Source organism: Hoplias malabaricus, chromosome 14, assembly GCF_029633855.1.
Source record: "Hoplias malabaricus isolate fHopMal1 chromosome 14, fHopMal1.hap1, whole genome shotgun sequence".
NCBI classification, from domain to species: domain Eukaryota; kingdom Metazoa; phylum Chordata; class Actinopteri; order Characiformes; family Erythrinidae; genus Hoplias; species Hoplias malabaricus.
In genome coordinates, this window is record NC_089813.1 from 3,271,837 (window position 1) to 3,288,468 (window position 16,632).

The 16,632-nt window shown below is 45.1% G+C and overlaps 2 protein-coding genes across 4 annotated transcripts in view; both read right to left on the reverse strand.

Annotated features, from left to right (window-relative positions):
- The window catches only part of ogdha (oxoglutarate dehydrogenase a), a 33,810-nt gene extending 28,961 nt beyond the window's left edge, over positions 1–4,849 (reverse strand). For both annotated transcript variants that reach the window (XM_066643956.1, XM_066643957.1), the window contains exons 1-2: positions 4,729–4,849; positions 1,564–1,984 (exon numbers count right to left, since the gene is read on the reverse strand). In XM_066643956.1, the coding sequence (XP_066500053.1) occupies positions 1,564–1,788 (225 nt within the window). In that variant the 5' untranslated portion in view covers positions 1,789–1,984; positions 4,729–4,849. The remainder of the gene's footprint in view (positions 1–1,563; positions 1,985–4,728) is intronic.
- A 2,236-nt stretch (positions 4,850–7,085) lies between these two features.
- adam9a (ADAM metallopeptidase domain 9a) overlaps positions 7,086–16,632 on the reverse strand; it is a 44,975-nt gene continuing 35,428 nt past the window's right edge. The window contains exons 19-23 of one of the 2 annotated variants that reach the window (XM_066644782.1): positions 15,109–15,250; positions 14,829–14,910; positions 14,311–14,340; positions 11,930–12,000; positions 7,086–10,764 (exon numbers count right to left, since the gene is read on the reverse strand). In XM_066644782.1, the coding sequence (XP_066500879.1) occupies positions 10,704–10,764; positions 11,930–12,000; positions 14,311–14,340; positions 14,829–14,910; positions 15,109–15,250 (386 nt within the window). In that variant the 3' untranslated portion in view covers positions 7,086–10,703. The remainder of the gene's footprint in view (positions 10,765–11,929; positions 12,001–14,310; positions 14,341–14,828; positions 14,911–15,108; positions 15,251–16,632) is intronic. The other variant, XM_066644783.1, reaches the window with a different exon arrangement.

Consider the following 16,632-nt stretch of genomic DNA (forward strand, 5'->3'; position numbering starts at 1 on the left):
CGACACAGACACACATACACCTACGGATAGATTTGAGTCGCCAATCAGCCTACCAACGTGTGTTTTTGGACTGTGGGAGGAAACCGGAGCACCCAGAGGAAACCCACACAGACACAGGGAGAACACACCACACTCCTCACAGACAGTCACCCGGAGGAAACCCACGCAGACACAGGGAGAACACACCACACTCCTCACAGACAGTCACCCAGAGGAAACCCACGCAGACACAGAGAGAACACACCACACTCCTCACAGACAGTCACCCGGAGGAAACCCACGCAGACACAGAGAGAACACACCACACTCCTCACAGACAGTCACCCGGAGGAAACCCACGCAGACACAGGGAGAACACACCACACTCCTCACAGACAGTCACCCGGAGGAAACCCACGCAGACACAGGGAGAACACACCACACTCCTCACAGACAGTCACTCGGAGGAAACCCACGCAGACACAGGGAGAACACACCACACTCCTCACAGACAGTCACCCGGAGGAAACCCACGCAGACACAGAGAGAACACACCACACTCCTCACAGACAGTCACCCGGAGGAAACCCACGCAGACACAGGGAGAACACACCACACTCCTCACAGACAGTCACCCGGAGGAAACCCACGCAGACACAGAGAGAACACACCACACTCCTCACAGACAGTCACCCGGAGCAGGACTCGAACCCACAACCTCCAGGTCCCTGGAGCTCCTGGAGCTGTGACAGAGACACTACCTGCTGCGCCAGCGTGCCGCCATATATTCACGTATCTGTCTCATTTTACTTCCTTTATGCTTCTCTGTAACCACACACTTTCAAAAAGGCTGGAGCAGTATAAGGCAAGCCTTGAGGCTGTAAATGAAAACTTGAAGCGGACTAGCGCTACTTTGTTTGTACAATGCACAAAACATACAAACCACAAGTATGTTATAATGAATTCTGTGACCATTTAGAGTCGGGAGATCATGTGACATGTTCATTTACGCAGAACAAACCATGACTCAGTGTGAAAGGAGTCCTCTGAAACGGCCCATGTGTGAAACCGCCCTAAAATATCAGACTGATACATACCGACAGCATTACATTTCTAATACGACACCTGTGTGAGTTTCACACTGTGGTCTCATCACTGGCTCATTGAGAAAGGTTTTAATATTATCTCACAACTCTGAAGAGCCTGAAGATGACTTCATTTTAAAATGTCAATTGGTTTATATGTGTTTACAGGCCAGAGAGCTCTGAACCGGGAGCTAGCATGGCAACCCTTAGCTAACGCTCTAGCCCCAAGCTAAACCCGAGCCAATGCTTTAGCCACGACCTACGACATTCGCAGAGGAGACAAGCAGCCACAAGTTAATAAGCAATTCTTATTAAGTGAGTAAGGTATGAACAGGGCACACTTTAGTTACCTTGTATTAACCCCTTAAAAACTAAGGACGTACATAGGAACTACATTTAGTGGGAGCTCACCCCAAAAGAGGTTCCAAAAGCAAAAGCCCCTAATAAGACCACCCTTTCATCTTCACATGAATCCAGCTGCTCGTCCTCTTGCTCTTACCTTGTGCACGCTCTTGGGGTTCTCCAGCCACGCGTAGTACATTTCCTCCACGTAGTTGGAACTCGTCCCATTAAGGAACGGCTCGGCTGCCACCGGCGCAGTGTAGCGCCTGATTGGCTGTAACGTCCTGAGTGTGGCCGCAGGCCTCTGCTGTTGCGGATGTTTCGCAGTCTGTGAGGCCGTGATCGGCCGAAGCCGCGCCGCACAAGTCCTTAAGCGGTGCATTGCAGTCCAATAAAAAAAAAGAGCGTCACACTCTCAAACACGGCAACGTGAAACTCCCGGGTGTCCTCCACCAGCAGAGAGAAGGAGAGACAGGTATCACCCCCCTAACTTCCCCAACGTGGGCGAGGTTTTCTGACGTCCCAGAGATGGTCTTCTCCTTGCTCTTCCAGAGGGTGATGGTCAACTGCTTGGAACCCTGGTAAAGACACAGGAATGTTAGTGAAGGGGTCTCCAAACGTTTGAGGTAGGAGTGGAACAAATGATGATGTGATACTAGAAGAGCCAGAGCCTGGTCATACAATCAGAGGTAAGAATATCTGTACATCCTCTTTAACAAAAGGTCTAAGTAATAACCGAGGAATGCAGCTTCTAACGATAAGTTTTAACAGCTGAAGTTTGACAGGATTTTAATCTCATGTAATTACAGTGCTGAAAAACAACTGGCTTAGTCACAGCAATCAGACACTTAAGAATTTAAAGCAGCAGCTGTAAGAGACAAAAAAGACGTAGCAGGGCAAATGGCTTCCTCTATTGGCCTAGCTAAGGTCAGAGAGGTCGGGCAAGAAAAGGAGAACAAGGAGAACAGGGCCAGCACTTTAATTTCTGTTCTTCTGACGACCAAAATAAGGCGAGGGTTTGCAGTGATACTTTTACACTGAACATAGATGAGGCCACTATATATATATCACTTGTTAGCTAATAGCGTGATATTAGCATTTACATTAGTGATATCCAGAAGACTGTTCAGATGGGTCTCGTTTCTAAAGTGTCTAAAGCGTGTGGACACTTGCTCTTCCAACACTACACCTGAATGAAATGGCCTTTCTACAGCCACCCCAGAGGATACAGTGATACAGAGCTGGTTACGTAACTCCACTGGCATTCTCTGACTGCACTAACTCTTCAGTTCCCCTTGGTCCCAATCCCTGACTCAGCTCATTAAGGGCCTTGGCAATCCGTCACACGTGAAAGACGTGAAATGTGCAGCGTCTGAAGGAATGCCTGGGTACAGAGTGAACTGTGGTTTAACCCGTGAAAAAGTACACGTGTAGAGATGATAAGGTATGGAGGCGGAGCCACGGAAAGACAAATACCATGTTCTAGTTAGCGCACTTTGCCTTGGTGCACACACACACACACACAAGGTTGTAGTAGTTTATGGCTATTCTGTGTATTACTTAACAAACATTCCAGTCTAAAACTACAGTATACAGTCCCTCTACGTTGTGCTTATGTGTTTCCGTGCTTTAATGTTCAAACTACAGTACGCAGCAGGACTTACAGCCAATGGCCCAAGCTCTTAAACAGTGGCTGTGAAACCCTGGCTCCTCACTTTAAACTGGAAACTGCTGCGGCGCGGCTTTAGGACGTGGACGGCCAAACTCTCAACAAATACAGGCCTTTACACTCGGCAGGTGTGTCCCTTTTAATGTGCAGTATCTATATGCAGAGGTAATGTGTGTGTGCTCAGGTAAAACACCTTGTAAAGCACAGACATTAAGAAAACGATTCCCACTCTTTTTCAACTCACAGCTTCCTTTTCACGTTTATTTCCAACTTCGGGTTTTGGGTTTTGTTTCGTTTCACACCTGAACTGTTTACATCGCTCGTGTTTTGGGGCTTGGGTATTTTTATTTTGGCCCAAAATGGATACAGCAAACCTCAGCAATGATGGCTGAGGGGTTTGGGGCCAGATCAGCGGTGGTGTGGGTAAATATCAACCGCTTTTACTGGAATCTGTTTCACCTCAGAAAGAAAACACTTACAATAAAGTGTGCTTTGAAACAATGCGATGTACTCAAGGGTCTTTAGTAAAGCAGTGGTTTTATACATAACTCTGAAGACAGTCCGTGTTTCTACACCTGAGGGGATGGTTCTTCACAGTGAAGGAAAACAGAAAACAAGGTAAACAAGGTTCTGCAGAAAAGTGGGCTACACTTCTGTGAAGAATGCAACTTCAGCCTGCTGTTTATATGTGAGAGGACCGTCTGTTTGACTGTTTAAGACTCGAGCTCATTTAAACACCACATGCCGTTAGCATTTACGTTAGCAGCTCTTATTTAAAGCCAACAAACTTTCTTCAAAGCCTGAGGACTCTCAGTGACTCAGATGTACTTAGGAAATGGGCAAAAGTGCAGGGTAAACGTGCCCTAAAGGCTCTGCTGACGCAGCACACTGTGGAGAGAACATGTCTGATGTAGTTTAGAGTCAGTAAACGCCGTGTTTGTGACAGAACAACGAAATAAACACGAACTTCGCTCCACACCTTTGTTTTGACCTTGCATTCGCTTCACATTTCTCCGCTTTAACCGCTCCCTCGAGGCCCCGCCCAGAGCCGCTCCGTAACAAGCGATTGGCTGAGAAGATTTAGCCGCGCCCACGAAGTCGGGATTCGAGCGCCGTGATTGGCTCCGAGCTCTGTCAATCACTTTGTCCTTACGCCCAACATGGAAAATACTACCAGCTACGCTAAGCTAAGCTATTTCCTCACCAGGCCGGTTTTCATGTCCTTTGAACGTCTCATAGTTGTATAACCTTTCTGGATTTAACGCCGTAGTGTTGTAAAACATGTACAGCGAAGGAAACCCAGGTTAAAATGAGAAAACCAAGCGTAAAGAGGTTGAAATTGGCTTCCAACAGGGCGCCAGAATGTGACTGTGACTGAACGCTGCACTATTTAAGGTGGAACGGTAAGTTCGAGTAGGGAGCTGCGCGAGTGAGGAGCCAGTTTCAGCCTCGTCTTGATATCCGACGCCTCAGAAGGCGTTACTATCAAAACGCTTCATCTGTATCTAATAAAACACTGCCGTTGGTGTGGAAGCCACTGCTGGATACAAGAACGCACCAAAGAAGTGCGTTCCCGCCCCGTTTTCCTTCCAAAATCTAGTTTACTGCAGACGTTTGTCTGAAATGGTAAAATCACCAAAAAAGTGCACTTACTTTTGCCACTTTTGACCGTTGCAGAACCCCCTCCACTCGCGCCCGAGCTCGTGCTGCTGGAAATGACAGTCGCGCGCGCCGGAACGCAGCGGTTTTTTTTGCGCTCACTAGTGTGGGGAACCGACTCCAAAAAAGAACCGACTCATCGACTCGGAGTTGCTTGTGAGTTAGTGTCGACTCTTGGCCACCTACACTGAGGGTGAAAGTGCTACGTTTGTACGTACACCAGGGCACGATTTAAACTACGACATCCACATTTTTCATTTGTGTCTCTTAGGGGCGGTATCTCTTTGAATAGACTGTAGTTGAGGAGTCGATTCCAAACGGCTGGAGTTAAGAGTAGGAGTCGACTCCAGAAAACCCGGGGTCGGGTGTCAGTTCTGCGTTATTACCCACGCGACGTCACGCGCAAAATCATGACGTCAGCGTTTCAGGGTTAATGTTTGTATAGCGTGAGGGTTTAAAATCATAGCGCAGTGTCACACCAGCGTGCGGGGTGATTTACAGCAGGGGTTAGGTAACGAGGTAATACAGGACAGTGTTGGGCACACCACATGTCCAAAAATTTGTAGACACCCCTCATAATTAGTGAATTCAAGTTACTGTAAGGTCCAAACATTGCTGGTAGTGTATACAACAAAACTGTGTGCTCTGGAGCAGCGGACCATGAGGCTAAGTTCACCCTGGCCCAATGCCAAGCATCATGGAGCATGAGATGAATAATATTAATGTGTTTATGTGTTCAAATACCAATAGAGATCCTTGCAGCAAATGTTTAATAATGTGCTTTGTTGTTGTTCCGATGTGTGCATGTCATTCCGTTTTCTTTGTTGTGAATGCAGCAGTGACGATGGAAAAACAACAAGGACGTACGTAGAGTTCATGTAGAAACATAGCAGTGATTTTATTATCTCATTTGCGATACAAATATCAAAACCATCACCAACACACACAAAGCGTGCCGAGTCTTGAGCCTGTCTTTTACTCGTGAAACATTAGCGTAACATCTCACATTTCCCATCCTCACACCATCACGGACCCTTCCGTAAAGTTGCTTTTACACGGTTCTAGTTCAAAAAAGATCAACTTGTACCTCAAGCAACGTTAGAGGACCTGGAAGAATTGGGAACACAGTGCAATCAGACCATATTAATATCAAAGAAAAATCAATGAACTGATCTATAAAACACTTCACTTTAATAATAATAATAATTATAGTTGCCATTTGGGCATCAATACAGTGACTTGCATTAAAGGAGACATTCTGATAAACAATGCAGGAGGAACACGTGTGCCGTGGTAATAACGACCAAAGACTGTGAAGAACACGCAATAGCTACGTTTCCGTTCAGAGAACTGTATTTTCTGAAGTAAATTTCATGTAGGAAAATCAAGAGAAGGGATTGCAATGTTTTATAAATGTTTATAAAAGCTTCTGCTCAGGTTTAACAGATAACACTTAAATCCTGTGGAAAACCTACAGAAGTTATATGTTTGGAACAAAATATAGGAAATGGAAACAAATCTAGGCTTAAAAATCGGTGGAAATGTAGCTACTGTAACTCCCATGAGATGTTCACAGTGGTCTGGGTATCCCTGGTCATATTATGTTTTCTAACGGACTAAATTAGCGCGTCCTCGTTAGCAGGGGTGAATTTATAAATGGTGCAGCACACGGAGAACCAAGATCAGGTTGAGTTCAATACAGTGTTGAAAACTGGCTTAGAAAAGTGTGTGAAAATCCTGTGCAGTGCTGTGGGCCCCAAGTGTTTTTACAGGAACAGGAGTCGATAAAAACACCACAAAGACATTATATATTCATTTCATGAAAACGTGAGAGTGTGATTCCACATCGCGAGTCAGGCACCGGTCGACTGATCCAATGGCTTTTGGCGCACTCCTTTAGACACGCCCTTGCCCAACAGTGAACTAATTTCATTCATTCATTCATTATCTGTAACCCTTATTCAGGTGGGTCCAGAGCCTACCTGGAATCATTGGGCGACACAGGGAGAACACACCACACTCCCCATAGACAGTCACCCGGAGGAAACCCACGCAGACACAGGGAGAACACACCACACTCCTCACAGACAGTCACCCAGAGGAAACCCACGCAGACACAGGAAGAACACACCACACTCCTCACAGACAGTCACCCGGAGGAAACCCACGCAGACACAGGAAGAACACACCACACTCCTCACAGACAGTCACCCGGAGGAAACCCACGCAGACACAGAGAGAACACACCACACTCCTCACAGACAGTCACCCGGAGGAAACCCACGCAGACACAGGGAGAACACACCACACTCCTCACAGACAGTCACCCGGAGGAAACCCACGCAGACACAGAGAGAACACACCACACTCCTCACAGACAGTCACCCGGAGGAAACCCACGCAGACACAGGGAGAACACACCACACTCCTCACAGACAGTCACCCGGAGGAAACCCACGCAGACACAGGGAGAACACACCACACTCCTCACAGACAGTCACCCGGAGGAAACCCACGCAGACACAGAGAGAACACACCACACTCCTCACAGACAGTCACCTGGAGCAGGAATCGAACCCACAACCTCCAGGTCCCTGGAGCTGTGTGACTGCAACACCACCTGCTGCGCCACGTGAACTAATTTAAACATGGCTTTTTAAGCACATCTTGTGAGCGAGTTCCTCTAACGACTGGAAATGATCAGTGCGCCATTAAAAACCTCAGCAGGAGCTTGTCAACAGAGCAAAGAGTGAATGTGTGGATGACATAACACACACTGGACTACACCTCTATGGTGTGTTAAACCTGCATATCTGGGATCAGAGGGACGGTTTATGAGGCTGTTATCTTTAACACGTCCCTCTGAGAGCTACACTGGAAGGATATTGCATTGCTGAACAGGGCATAGGAATTACCATCATGTGCAACGAATTGTCACGTAGCCCTTAATGTCCGAAACACACCACAATACAACAGCCGAAACACAAGTGACGTCAAAACAACCGTGAACAAAAAGCTTCCTGCTGTTACCTGATTGGACGTCCTCATGAGGGTGGGAAAGCTTCTAATTGGCAAATGGAGTTAATGGAATATGGAAATGTAAGTCACATATTGATGGTACAATTATACTATGGTGGATCTAAAGCACTTGAATGGTATGTATACACACACACACACACACACACACACAGATAACAGGTTGAGCACTGTATTGCAGTTTTTTCTTTGTTGAACCTTGACTTTTGACTCTGAGGAAGCCTCACGGCGGTAAAAAACCTGAATACCCGAACTACGCGAAGCCTCCCGCTGTAACTCTGCATGACGACCTCGTATTAGAACCTCGAGTCCTAGTGTGAACATACATCTACAGCACTGTGTAAAAGTCAGAGACCACCCTTCCATTTCTTCACGTTCCTTTTTAAAACAGCTGTTAACTACTAGCTACCCACGACTCAGCTGCTGTTTCTGAGATCAGACCTTTGCAGTCCTTCTTCACGTGTCAGTGCGGTGGGGATCACGCTTGAAGACACACAGTATCAAACACGATAAGCAGCCGGAGCCATGGCTGAGCAGTTCGGCTTTGAATTTATGCATCAAACACGAGGTGGCGGGGTGATTTGAGACGAACAGCATATTCACGGATCCATGTGTATGAAAGGAGGAGGAGAGATACATCTCAAAAACATTTTCTTGGAAATAACTTCTACATCTGTCGTTCTGAACAAAGATTCTAGGGGTTACATCAATAGCTAGTGAGAAACTTAAAAACAAGGACTCGACTAATGCTCTCTTAACCCTCTGGGGTTGAAGAACACGCTAAAGATTTAAATACGAGCATTCGCGATGTTTCTGTTAATATCTTAGCGATAGCACAGCGCAGAAACACAGTTCAAACACTCTGTGAATCACCGTCGATCGCACGTTATACGCGATACTGTACATCCCGAGTTACGAGTTTATGAATGAGCCTGAGACACGCCTCCTCTGCCTCTCACTGGTGGATTCCCTTGTTTTTAAGACTCTGATAAAACTATTTCAATCACCAACACAATTCATCCACACGAGGAAAGGGATGTTTTCACAAGAATAAAATCGGATTTAAGTTTTTCAGGGTTAGAGACAGATCATCTCTTTATAAAATGCTCTAGGTCACATGGGCCTCTCTTAACGAGAGAGCTGAGACTGTTCTGAACGTTTCGATATAAAACATGTGGGGAATATGTTATAATACAAGTATAGTGGAACCTCTACCTACGAACTTGATCCGTTCCATGACCCGGTTCGTAAGTGAAAAAGTTCGTTTCTTGAGTCAATTTTCCCCATTTATAATAATGGAAAAGCAATGAATGCGTCCCAGCCCCCACCCCAAAAGTCACCCTTTTTACACTGATCTATGTTTACAACACTCTCAAATTAGTAAAAAAATACATGTAGCGTTACTATAAATAAAAGAGAAATACAGTGGAAACAGTAATAAAAAAGAAATAAAGTTTTAAGTGGTTACACATCGCTACCTTGAAGACGTGACGACTGGCTGGAGGAGTAACACAGGCACTGGCTGTATGACGGGAGGTGGGGGGTGGGGGTGGAATAACGGAGAGTAGGCGGTGAATGTGGGGAGACGAAGCGTAGATACGGTTTAACTTAGCACGAATTTTAATGTCTGCTATTTACACTAATGCTAAATTGCTAAAGCTACAATGTGCTAATCTTAAAAGCTCACTACAGTCTGGGCGCTGGGAGACTCGCCTATTGGGGTCAGTGGCCATTTCCAGCCGCCGGCTCGGAGGGGGATCGGGTTCGTTTCTAGAGTCGTGGTTCGTTGGTGGAGGCAAAAAATATTCAAATGCCTGGTTCGTATCTTGGGAAGTTCGTTAGTAGAGGTTCCACTGTACATTAAAGACGAATTTCAGGAAAATTGAGAAAATGTCCTTAGACCACAAAGGGTTAAACTAGTGTTTATGACACGGGGGAAAACAAAAAAAATCAATCTTCAGTTTTGATTTCAACCGTCTAAGACTGAACATGTCTGAACAAATCTGAAAGGATCCCAAAAATTGATGCTGAAATTTGGGTAAAAGATCGAGACATTAGCTGTTAGCTTTAGCTAGAAATAAATTAAATGAAATACAGGGTGGTCTCTGACTCCCACAGCACTGTGTACATCTCTATATAACACTGCAGGTGCAACAAAACCTCGTATCTCTTAAACTTATATCTTTAAAATTGATCAGAGCATTAAAAAAAACGTAAGTATGTTAACAAAAATACGTCTTTAATTCAGGACCGCAAAATACAACGGGCGCTTGGCATTTTTTGGAGTTACGAGATTTTGTTAGTAGATAAATGTGTGTGTGTGTGTGTGTGTTAGTGTAGAGTTCTGTATAATATAAAACTATATAAAATAATAAACTGCATTGACCTCTCAGTTGTAACGAACCATGCACGTCGCAGTCTGTAGCAACCGTCCCAACTTTACACCAAAACAACAACAAAAAAATAACTAAAGTCCTCAGTCGTGGTGAACTCTCGACAAAAGGCTATCGAAAGAAGGCTTTCTGTACATTCTTATATGCATTGAATATTCCTCAAGTGCAACTGTTTGCAGTGGTCCTGGTCCTTTACAGCACATACTTATAGTCAGAGTAATAATACAGATAATGGACTGTTGCCATAGACTTGTCAGAGAGACCCTTGGCTGAGGTTTTCTAGGTCCAGCCCCTGTTGGCTCTGAGATGTTTTGCAGGAGTTTCCTCTCAGAACAGCAGCATTTAGCTTTAGCTGCTGTTTGATTGACAGCTGACAACTGTTCCAAAGCTGGGGGGGGGGGGGTGACAATAATTGGGGGCAAGGCAGAGTGATTCTTTCAGACACGCCCCCAACATCATCACATCACACACATCACCTGGCCTGCCCCCGTTCACATGCGTACACACACCAGACATGTGTGTGTGCCTGTGTGTCATGTGTTATACAGGTGGAGGGGGAGCTGGTCTCTGAGGAAGTAGCTGTGCAGCGGGAGGGGGCGGCCTAGAGAGAGAGAGAGAGAGAGAGAGAGAGAGAGAGAGAGAGAGAGAGAGAGAGAGAGAGAGTCAAATACAGTTGTATGGTAACTTGTACACATTTATTTTTGACAGTGTAATCTATCATGCCTCAAACTAAATACTGCTATTTCTATTTCTATTATTACTACTACAGATAAACAACAAACAGTGAAGCACTCAAAGAGAATCAGTCACGACTGGTCTGGCAACAACAGAATACACCCAGAAGCCCCAGGGCTCTCAGTAAAAATTCTGTGTTGCTCTTAGATTTACAGCCATAACAACTACAAGAATAAACCCAATCTTTTTGAAAGAGTATATAATTAAGGTCAACCTTTAAATGGACACAGAGGAAATACCTTGTATTCTACTTTAAATTAATTATTTCATTAATTGCCTGTAAGTGCGTATTCGATTCAGGGTCATGGTGGGTCCAGCGGGAGCACACCCTGGAGGGGGAGCCAGGCCTTCACAGGGCGACACACACACTCACACATTCATTCATACCTATGGACACTTTTGAGTCTCCAATCCACCTACCAACGCATATTTTCTGGGCTGTGGGAGGGAACCCACGCAGACACAGAGAGAACACACCACACTCCTCACAGACAGTCACCCGGAGGAAACCCACACAGACACAGAGAGAACACACCACACTCCTCACAGACAGTCACCCGGAGGAAACCCACACAGACACAGAGAGAACACACCACACTCCTCACAGACAGTCACCCGGAGGAAATCCACGCAGACACAGAGAGAACACACCACACTCCTCACAGACGGTCACCTGGAGTGGGGCTCGAACCCACAACCCCAGCACCCTGGAGCTGTGCGACAGCAACACTGCCTGCTACTTTAAATTGTTTCCAAAATCAGTAAAACCAAAAATAAACATTATTTAGGCTGGTAAATAATGAACAGAGTCATGACTGCATGAAGTTTTAAATGTACATTAATTTCCACAATGCTTTACTCTGAGACATATATATATATACACAACTCTATAAAAAAAACACAATACTGAGGCATCTAGCACCTAGCCTAGCATTTATTCTAAGGTCATGGCCACCATTTTAGAGCCTCTACTGCTCTGACAATAATGAAGAGACGAGCTTAAAGTCTTGTGAATTTGTGAGGGTTTTTACCGTGAAAATGGAGGACGTGGCGGTCTGGTGGCGTACGCTGGAGCTGATGAAGTTTTGCTTGTCTGAACCACCTGCAGGGAGACACACTCGTTACACTCTTTTTGTACATTCAGGAAACCCCATCCTCGACCCACATCAACACACAACTATTCATTAAGAGAGATCAACCTGATGAAAGGCAAAGTGATCAGCACCGCAGGCTCTTAATTCAATAAACTATAATGAGGATATTCCAGCAAAGGGCGAATCTAATTACACCGAGGCTCATACGCAGAGACCAGGACGATGATGTCTACCGATGAAGGCGCAGGGTGTGGACAGTATTTCACCTGATATCTTATTCAAGCAAATCCAAGACTAAGTTTAAACTCGTCTCTTTGTAAATAGCTGTAAATGAGTGGCTGGGTATTTGTAGAAATGTGTTTTACTGCAATAAGAAACAAAAAAGGAAACAAAATATTACGTGAATAATTAGCCATGTTTCATAATTATACACATTTATTTAAAAACAATATAAAACTGTAAATAAGAACGTTATCATTAACTTTGTGTGAATTCAGAAGAAAAACACTAATCATTCATTTGTAAAGTTGAAAGAAACACAAAGAAGTAATTCGATTTATTTTCAAGATTTTAGTCAGATTTACTATATTTATATGTTTGATTAAGCTGAATTTGCATGGACAATAATTACTAAAATATACCCAAGTATTGTTATTATAAATGGGCGGCACGGAGGCACAGCAGGTGGTTGTTGCTTATCCAATAACAGACAATTCATTCATTGTCTGTGACCCTTATCTGGTTCAGGGCGGCGGTGAGTCTGGAGCCTACCTGGAATCATTGGGCGCAAGGCAGGAACACACCCTGGAGGGGGCGCCAGTCCTTCACAGGGCAACACACACACTCACACATTTACACCTACAGACACACAGAGAGAACACACCACACTCCTCACAGACAGTCACCCGGAGGAAACCCACACAGACACAGAGAGAACACACCACACTCCTCACAGACAGTCACCCAGAGGAAACCCACACAGACACAGAGAGAACACACCACACTCCTCACAGACAGTCACCCGGAGGAAACCCACACAGACACAGAGAGAACACACCACACTCCTCACAGACAGTCACCCGGAGGAAACCCACACAGACACAGGGAGAACACACCACACTCCTCACATACAGTCACCCAGAGGAAACCCACACAGACACAGAGAGAACACACCACACTCCTCACAGACAGTCACCCAGAGGAAACCCACACAGACACAGAGAGAACACACCACACTCCTCACAGACAGTCACCCAGAGGAAACCCACACAGACACAGAGAGAACACACCACACTCCTCACAGACAGTCACCCGGAGGAAACCCACACAGACACAGAGAACACACCACACTCCTCACAGACAGTCACCCGGAGGAAACCCACGCAGACACAGAGAGAACACACCACACTCCTCACAGACAGTCACCCGGAGGAAACCCACGCAGACACAGAGAGAACACACCACACTCCTCACAGACAGTCACTCGAAGCGGGACTCGAACCTACAACCTCCAGGACCCAGGAACTGTGACAGAGACACTAACCTGCTGCTCCACCGTGCCGCCTAATGAATGAATTAATGAATGCTATTACAATAAATGTTAGTTTTAGACCCTGAATGTAACGTTGGTCACTGGTCACTTAAACTGGGGCCCACTGGGAATATTCTCATTACAGTAAAATAAAGTAGTTCTTTACAGTCAAAACAGGTACCGTATGAGGATTAAAGGGGAGGACAGTCAGGAGACAGAGAAATAGAAAACAATCAGAAGCACACACTTAGATAAGATGGGTTCCTACATTTAAAGGAACAATCAGTCATTTTTACCCCCTAAAAAACAATATTTATTAGGGTTCAAGCATGTAATGCTTGAAGCCTATTCTATTTGTAAAGTATAATTACGTATTACATAAGAATTCTAGGAGAACTATTTAAGGAGCGCACCGCAAGTCAAAGAGAACCACTGGAGAAAATGACTAACTGCTCCTTTAAAGCCTCGGCCATGCTCACCACAGGCACAGATCATCAGAAGCAGCATAAAACACAACCGCAAACAACAAAACCCCTTCGTTCTGTCTGCGTGTCTACGTCTGAGACACTGCAGCTTTAATCCAGTGGAAACAGTGGGACCTTAAGACCCTCTCAGCGGGGTTTTGTGTCTACGGAAGGGAACCCCATCCTTTCAGCGCACAGAGATTTAGATGCAGCAACAAAGAGGAGGAGCAGAGAGAGGGAAGGATAAGCAGCTGCGGCGTTGCCCCATGGAGCCAATAAAACAAAGCCTGACTGGGTTATACACACACACTCAAAACATTTACCTCCTCGGGTGGCAATAACTGAACCTGATGCTTCATAGTGAACAGAGTAAACACAGAGAGAAAACAACTGTCATTATGAGGAATGTTTACGCTAGGGGGAAATTATTCAGAATTTACTGCTGTAAACGATAAAAATATAGTTTATTTGTTTGTGTCACTATTTACACAGCAGTTATATCTTTCTACACTCTGACTGAAGAGTGTCCTGTTACGCCTGTGAATAATAGTCTATAAATCTTCAGACATACGGGGGATTAAAGCCTAGACGTAGAAGACCTAGAGTCTAGAGAACCCCTGTAAAAATGGTGTTGTGCTGCTAGACATCTGCGATTGAGAAAAAGCAAGAAACGAGGCACATTCCGCTTATATTTGATCATTTCACTACAGATTAGTTCCACACTACATCTACAGTTGACTCTGGGTTAGCTGTGAGTTCAGGAGGATGTTAAATGACGGTGAGGTTTGTGGAGTGAGCACTGTGCGCTGGAAGCGGGAGTGATGAGAAAACGCTGACTCACTCCGTCCTTCACGATGCTGCTGGGGTTTCCTCGCTGATTGGCTGGCGTCCGGCTGTTATTAGTCTGAGGCCTGCTGTCCGCTCTGCGAGCAAAGGAAACACCGTTATGACCTTGCGGTGTCTGAGCTGAAAGAGCCAGACCTTATTACACTGTGGACTCTTATTAATGAGCAGAAATGAGTTGACGGTGTTCGTGAGGAGCCACTAATCAAGGGCTAATGTGCTACTGATGGTGTTTGATGGTTTCCACCGTGGTGTAAAGCTGCTGACAGATGACTCACTCGAATCCCTGAGAGCGCTTTTTCCTGCAGAAGCGCCGCAGAAGCTCATTTCTCTTGAAGAAGATGAAAAGACCCAAGGCCAGGAGAGGAAGAATGAGGAAGAAGAACACCAGCAGACCGTCTCTCGTAGAGGTGTCTTTATCTGAGAGAGAGAGAGAGAGAGAGAGAGAGTGTGAGACAGAAAGAGTGTAAAAGACAAAGAGAGAGACAGAGTGAGACAGCGAGTGTGAGAGACAGAGAGAGAGAGACAGAGAGTGAGACAAAGACAGAGCATTAGAGAGCGAGAGAGACAGAGTGAGAGAGAAAAAGAGACAGAGAGAGAGACAGAGTGAGACAAAAAGAGAGACAGCATGAGAGAGAGAAAAAGAGTGTAAAAGACAGAGAGAGAGAGTGAGACAGCGAGTGTGAGAGACAGAGAGAGACAAAGAGACAGAGACAGCATGAGAGAGAGACAGATAGAAAGAGAGAGAGAGAGACAGAGAGAGATTTAAAAAAGCATAACACTGTATGTAATATTTTACTGTGAAAATACACAGCATTGAAGATGACCTTTAAGTAACGTCTCATTGGACATGGGAAAATAAATTCAGAAACGTGTGGTGTCTATCTTCTTCATTTTTGCATCGACTGGTTTGCTCATTTTGCGCTCAGATAAACAGATAAAGAACCATGACTGTACTTAATGTTAGCGCACATTTGAACAAAGACAAATATCTTCCCAAATTAATCAGCACCTAAAAGAGCTCTGTGAGCAATCACTGCATCCCACTGACCAGGTTTAGTCCTAAACCTTTTACTCACAGAACCCTTTCCTCTAGCAATAACTCTACACAAGTGGCAGGGAAAATTATACAAGCAAAAGGTCCACAAGAGGGTGCTAATGAGAAACCAAACCTAGGCTTGGCTTGCACCCGAAATCTCAGTGAACGCACTACTAATGATAGTGTAGTCTTTCGGCATCGTAGTGTAGCATGCAGAATAAAGGTTTCAGCTTTTATCATTAGGTTAATATTCAGTTATTAAAGGTTGACAATACAAAATAAATGGCAATTACGGACGCACCGATTTGGAATTTTTAATAAATAGATAATTAGCCCCTTGGAGTAGCCGACAGCGATGTTAATAACCGATGATTAGCCCCTTGGAGTAGCCGACAGCGATGTTAATAACCGATAATTAGTCCCTTGGAGTAGCCGACAGCGATGTTAATAACCGATGATTAGCCCCTTGGAGTAGCCGACAGCGATGTTAATAACCGATGATTAGCCCCCTGGAGTAGCCGACAGCGATATTAATAACCGATAATTAGCCCCTTGGAGTAGCCGACAGCGATGTTAATAACCGATAATTAGCCCCTTGGAGTAACCGACAGCGATGTTAATAACCGATAATTAGCCCCTTGGAGTAGCCGACAGCGATGTTAATAACCGATAATTAGTCCCTTGGAGTAGCCGACAGCGATATTAATAACCGATAATTAGTCCCTTGGAGTAGCCGACAGCGATGTTAATAACCGATAATTAG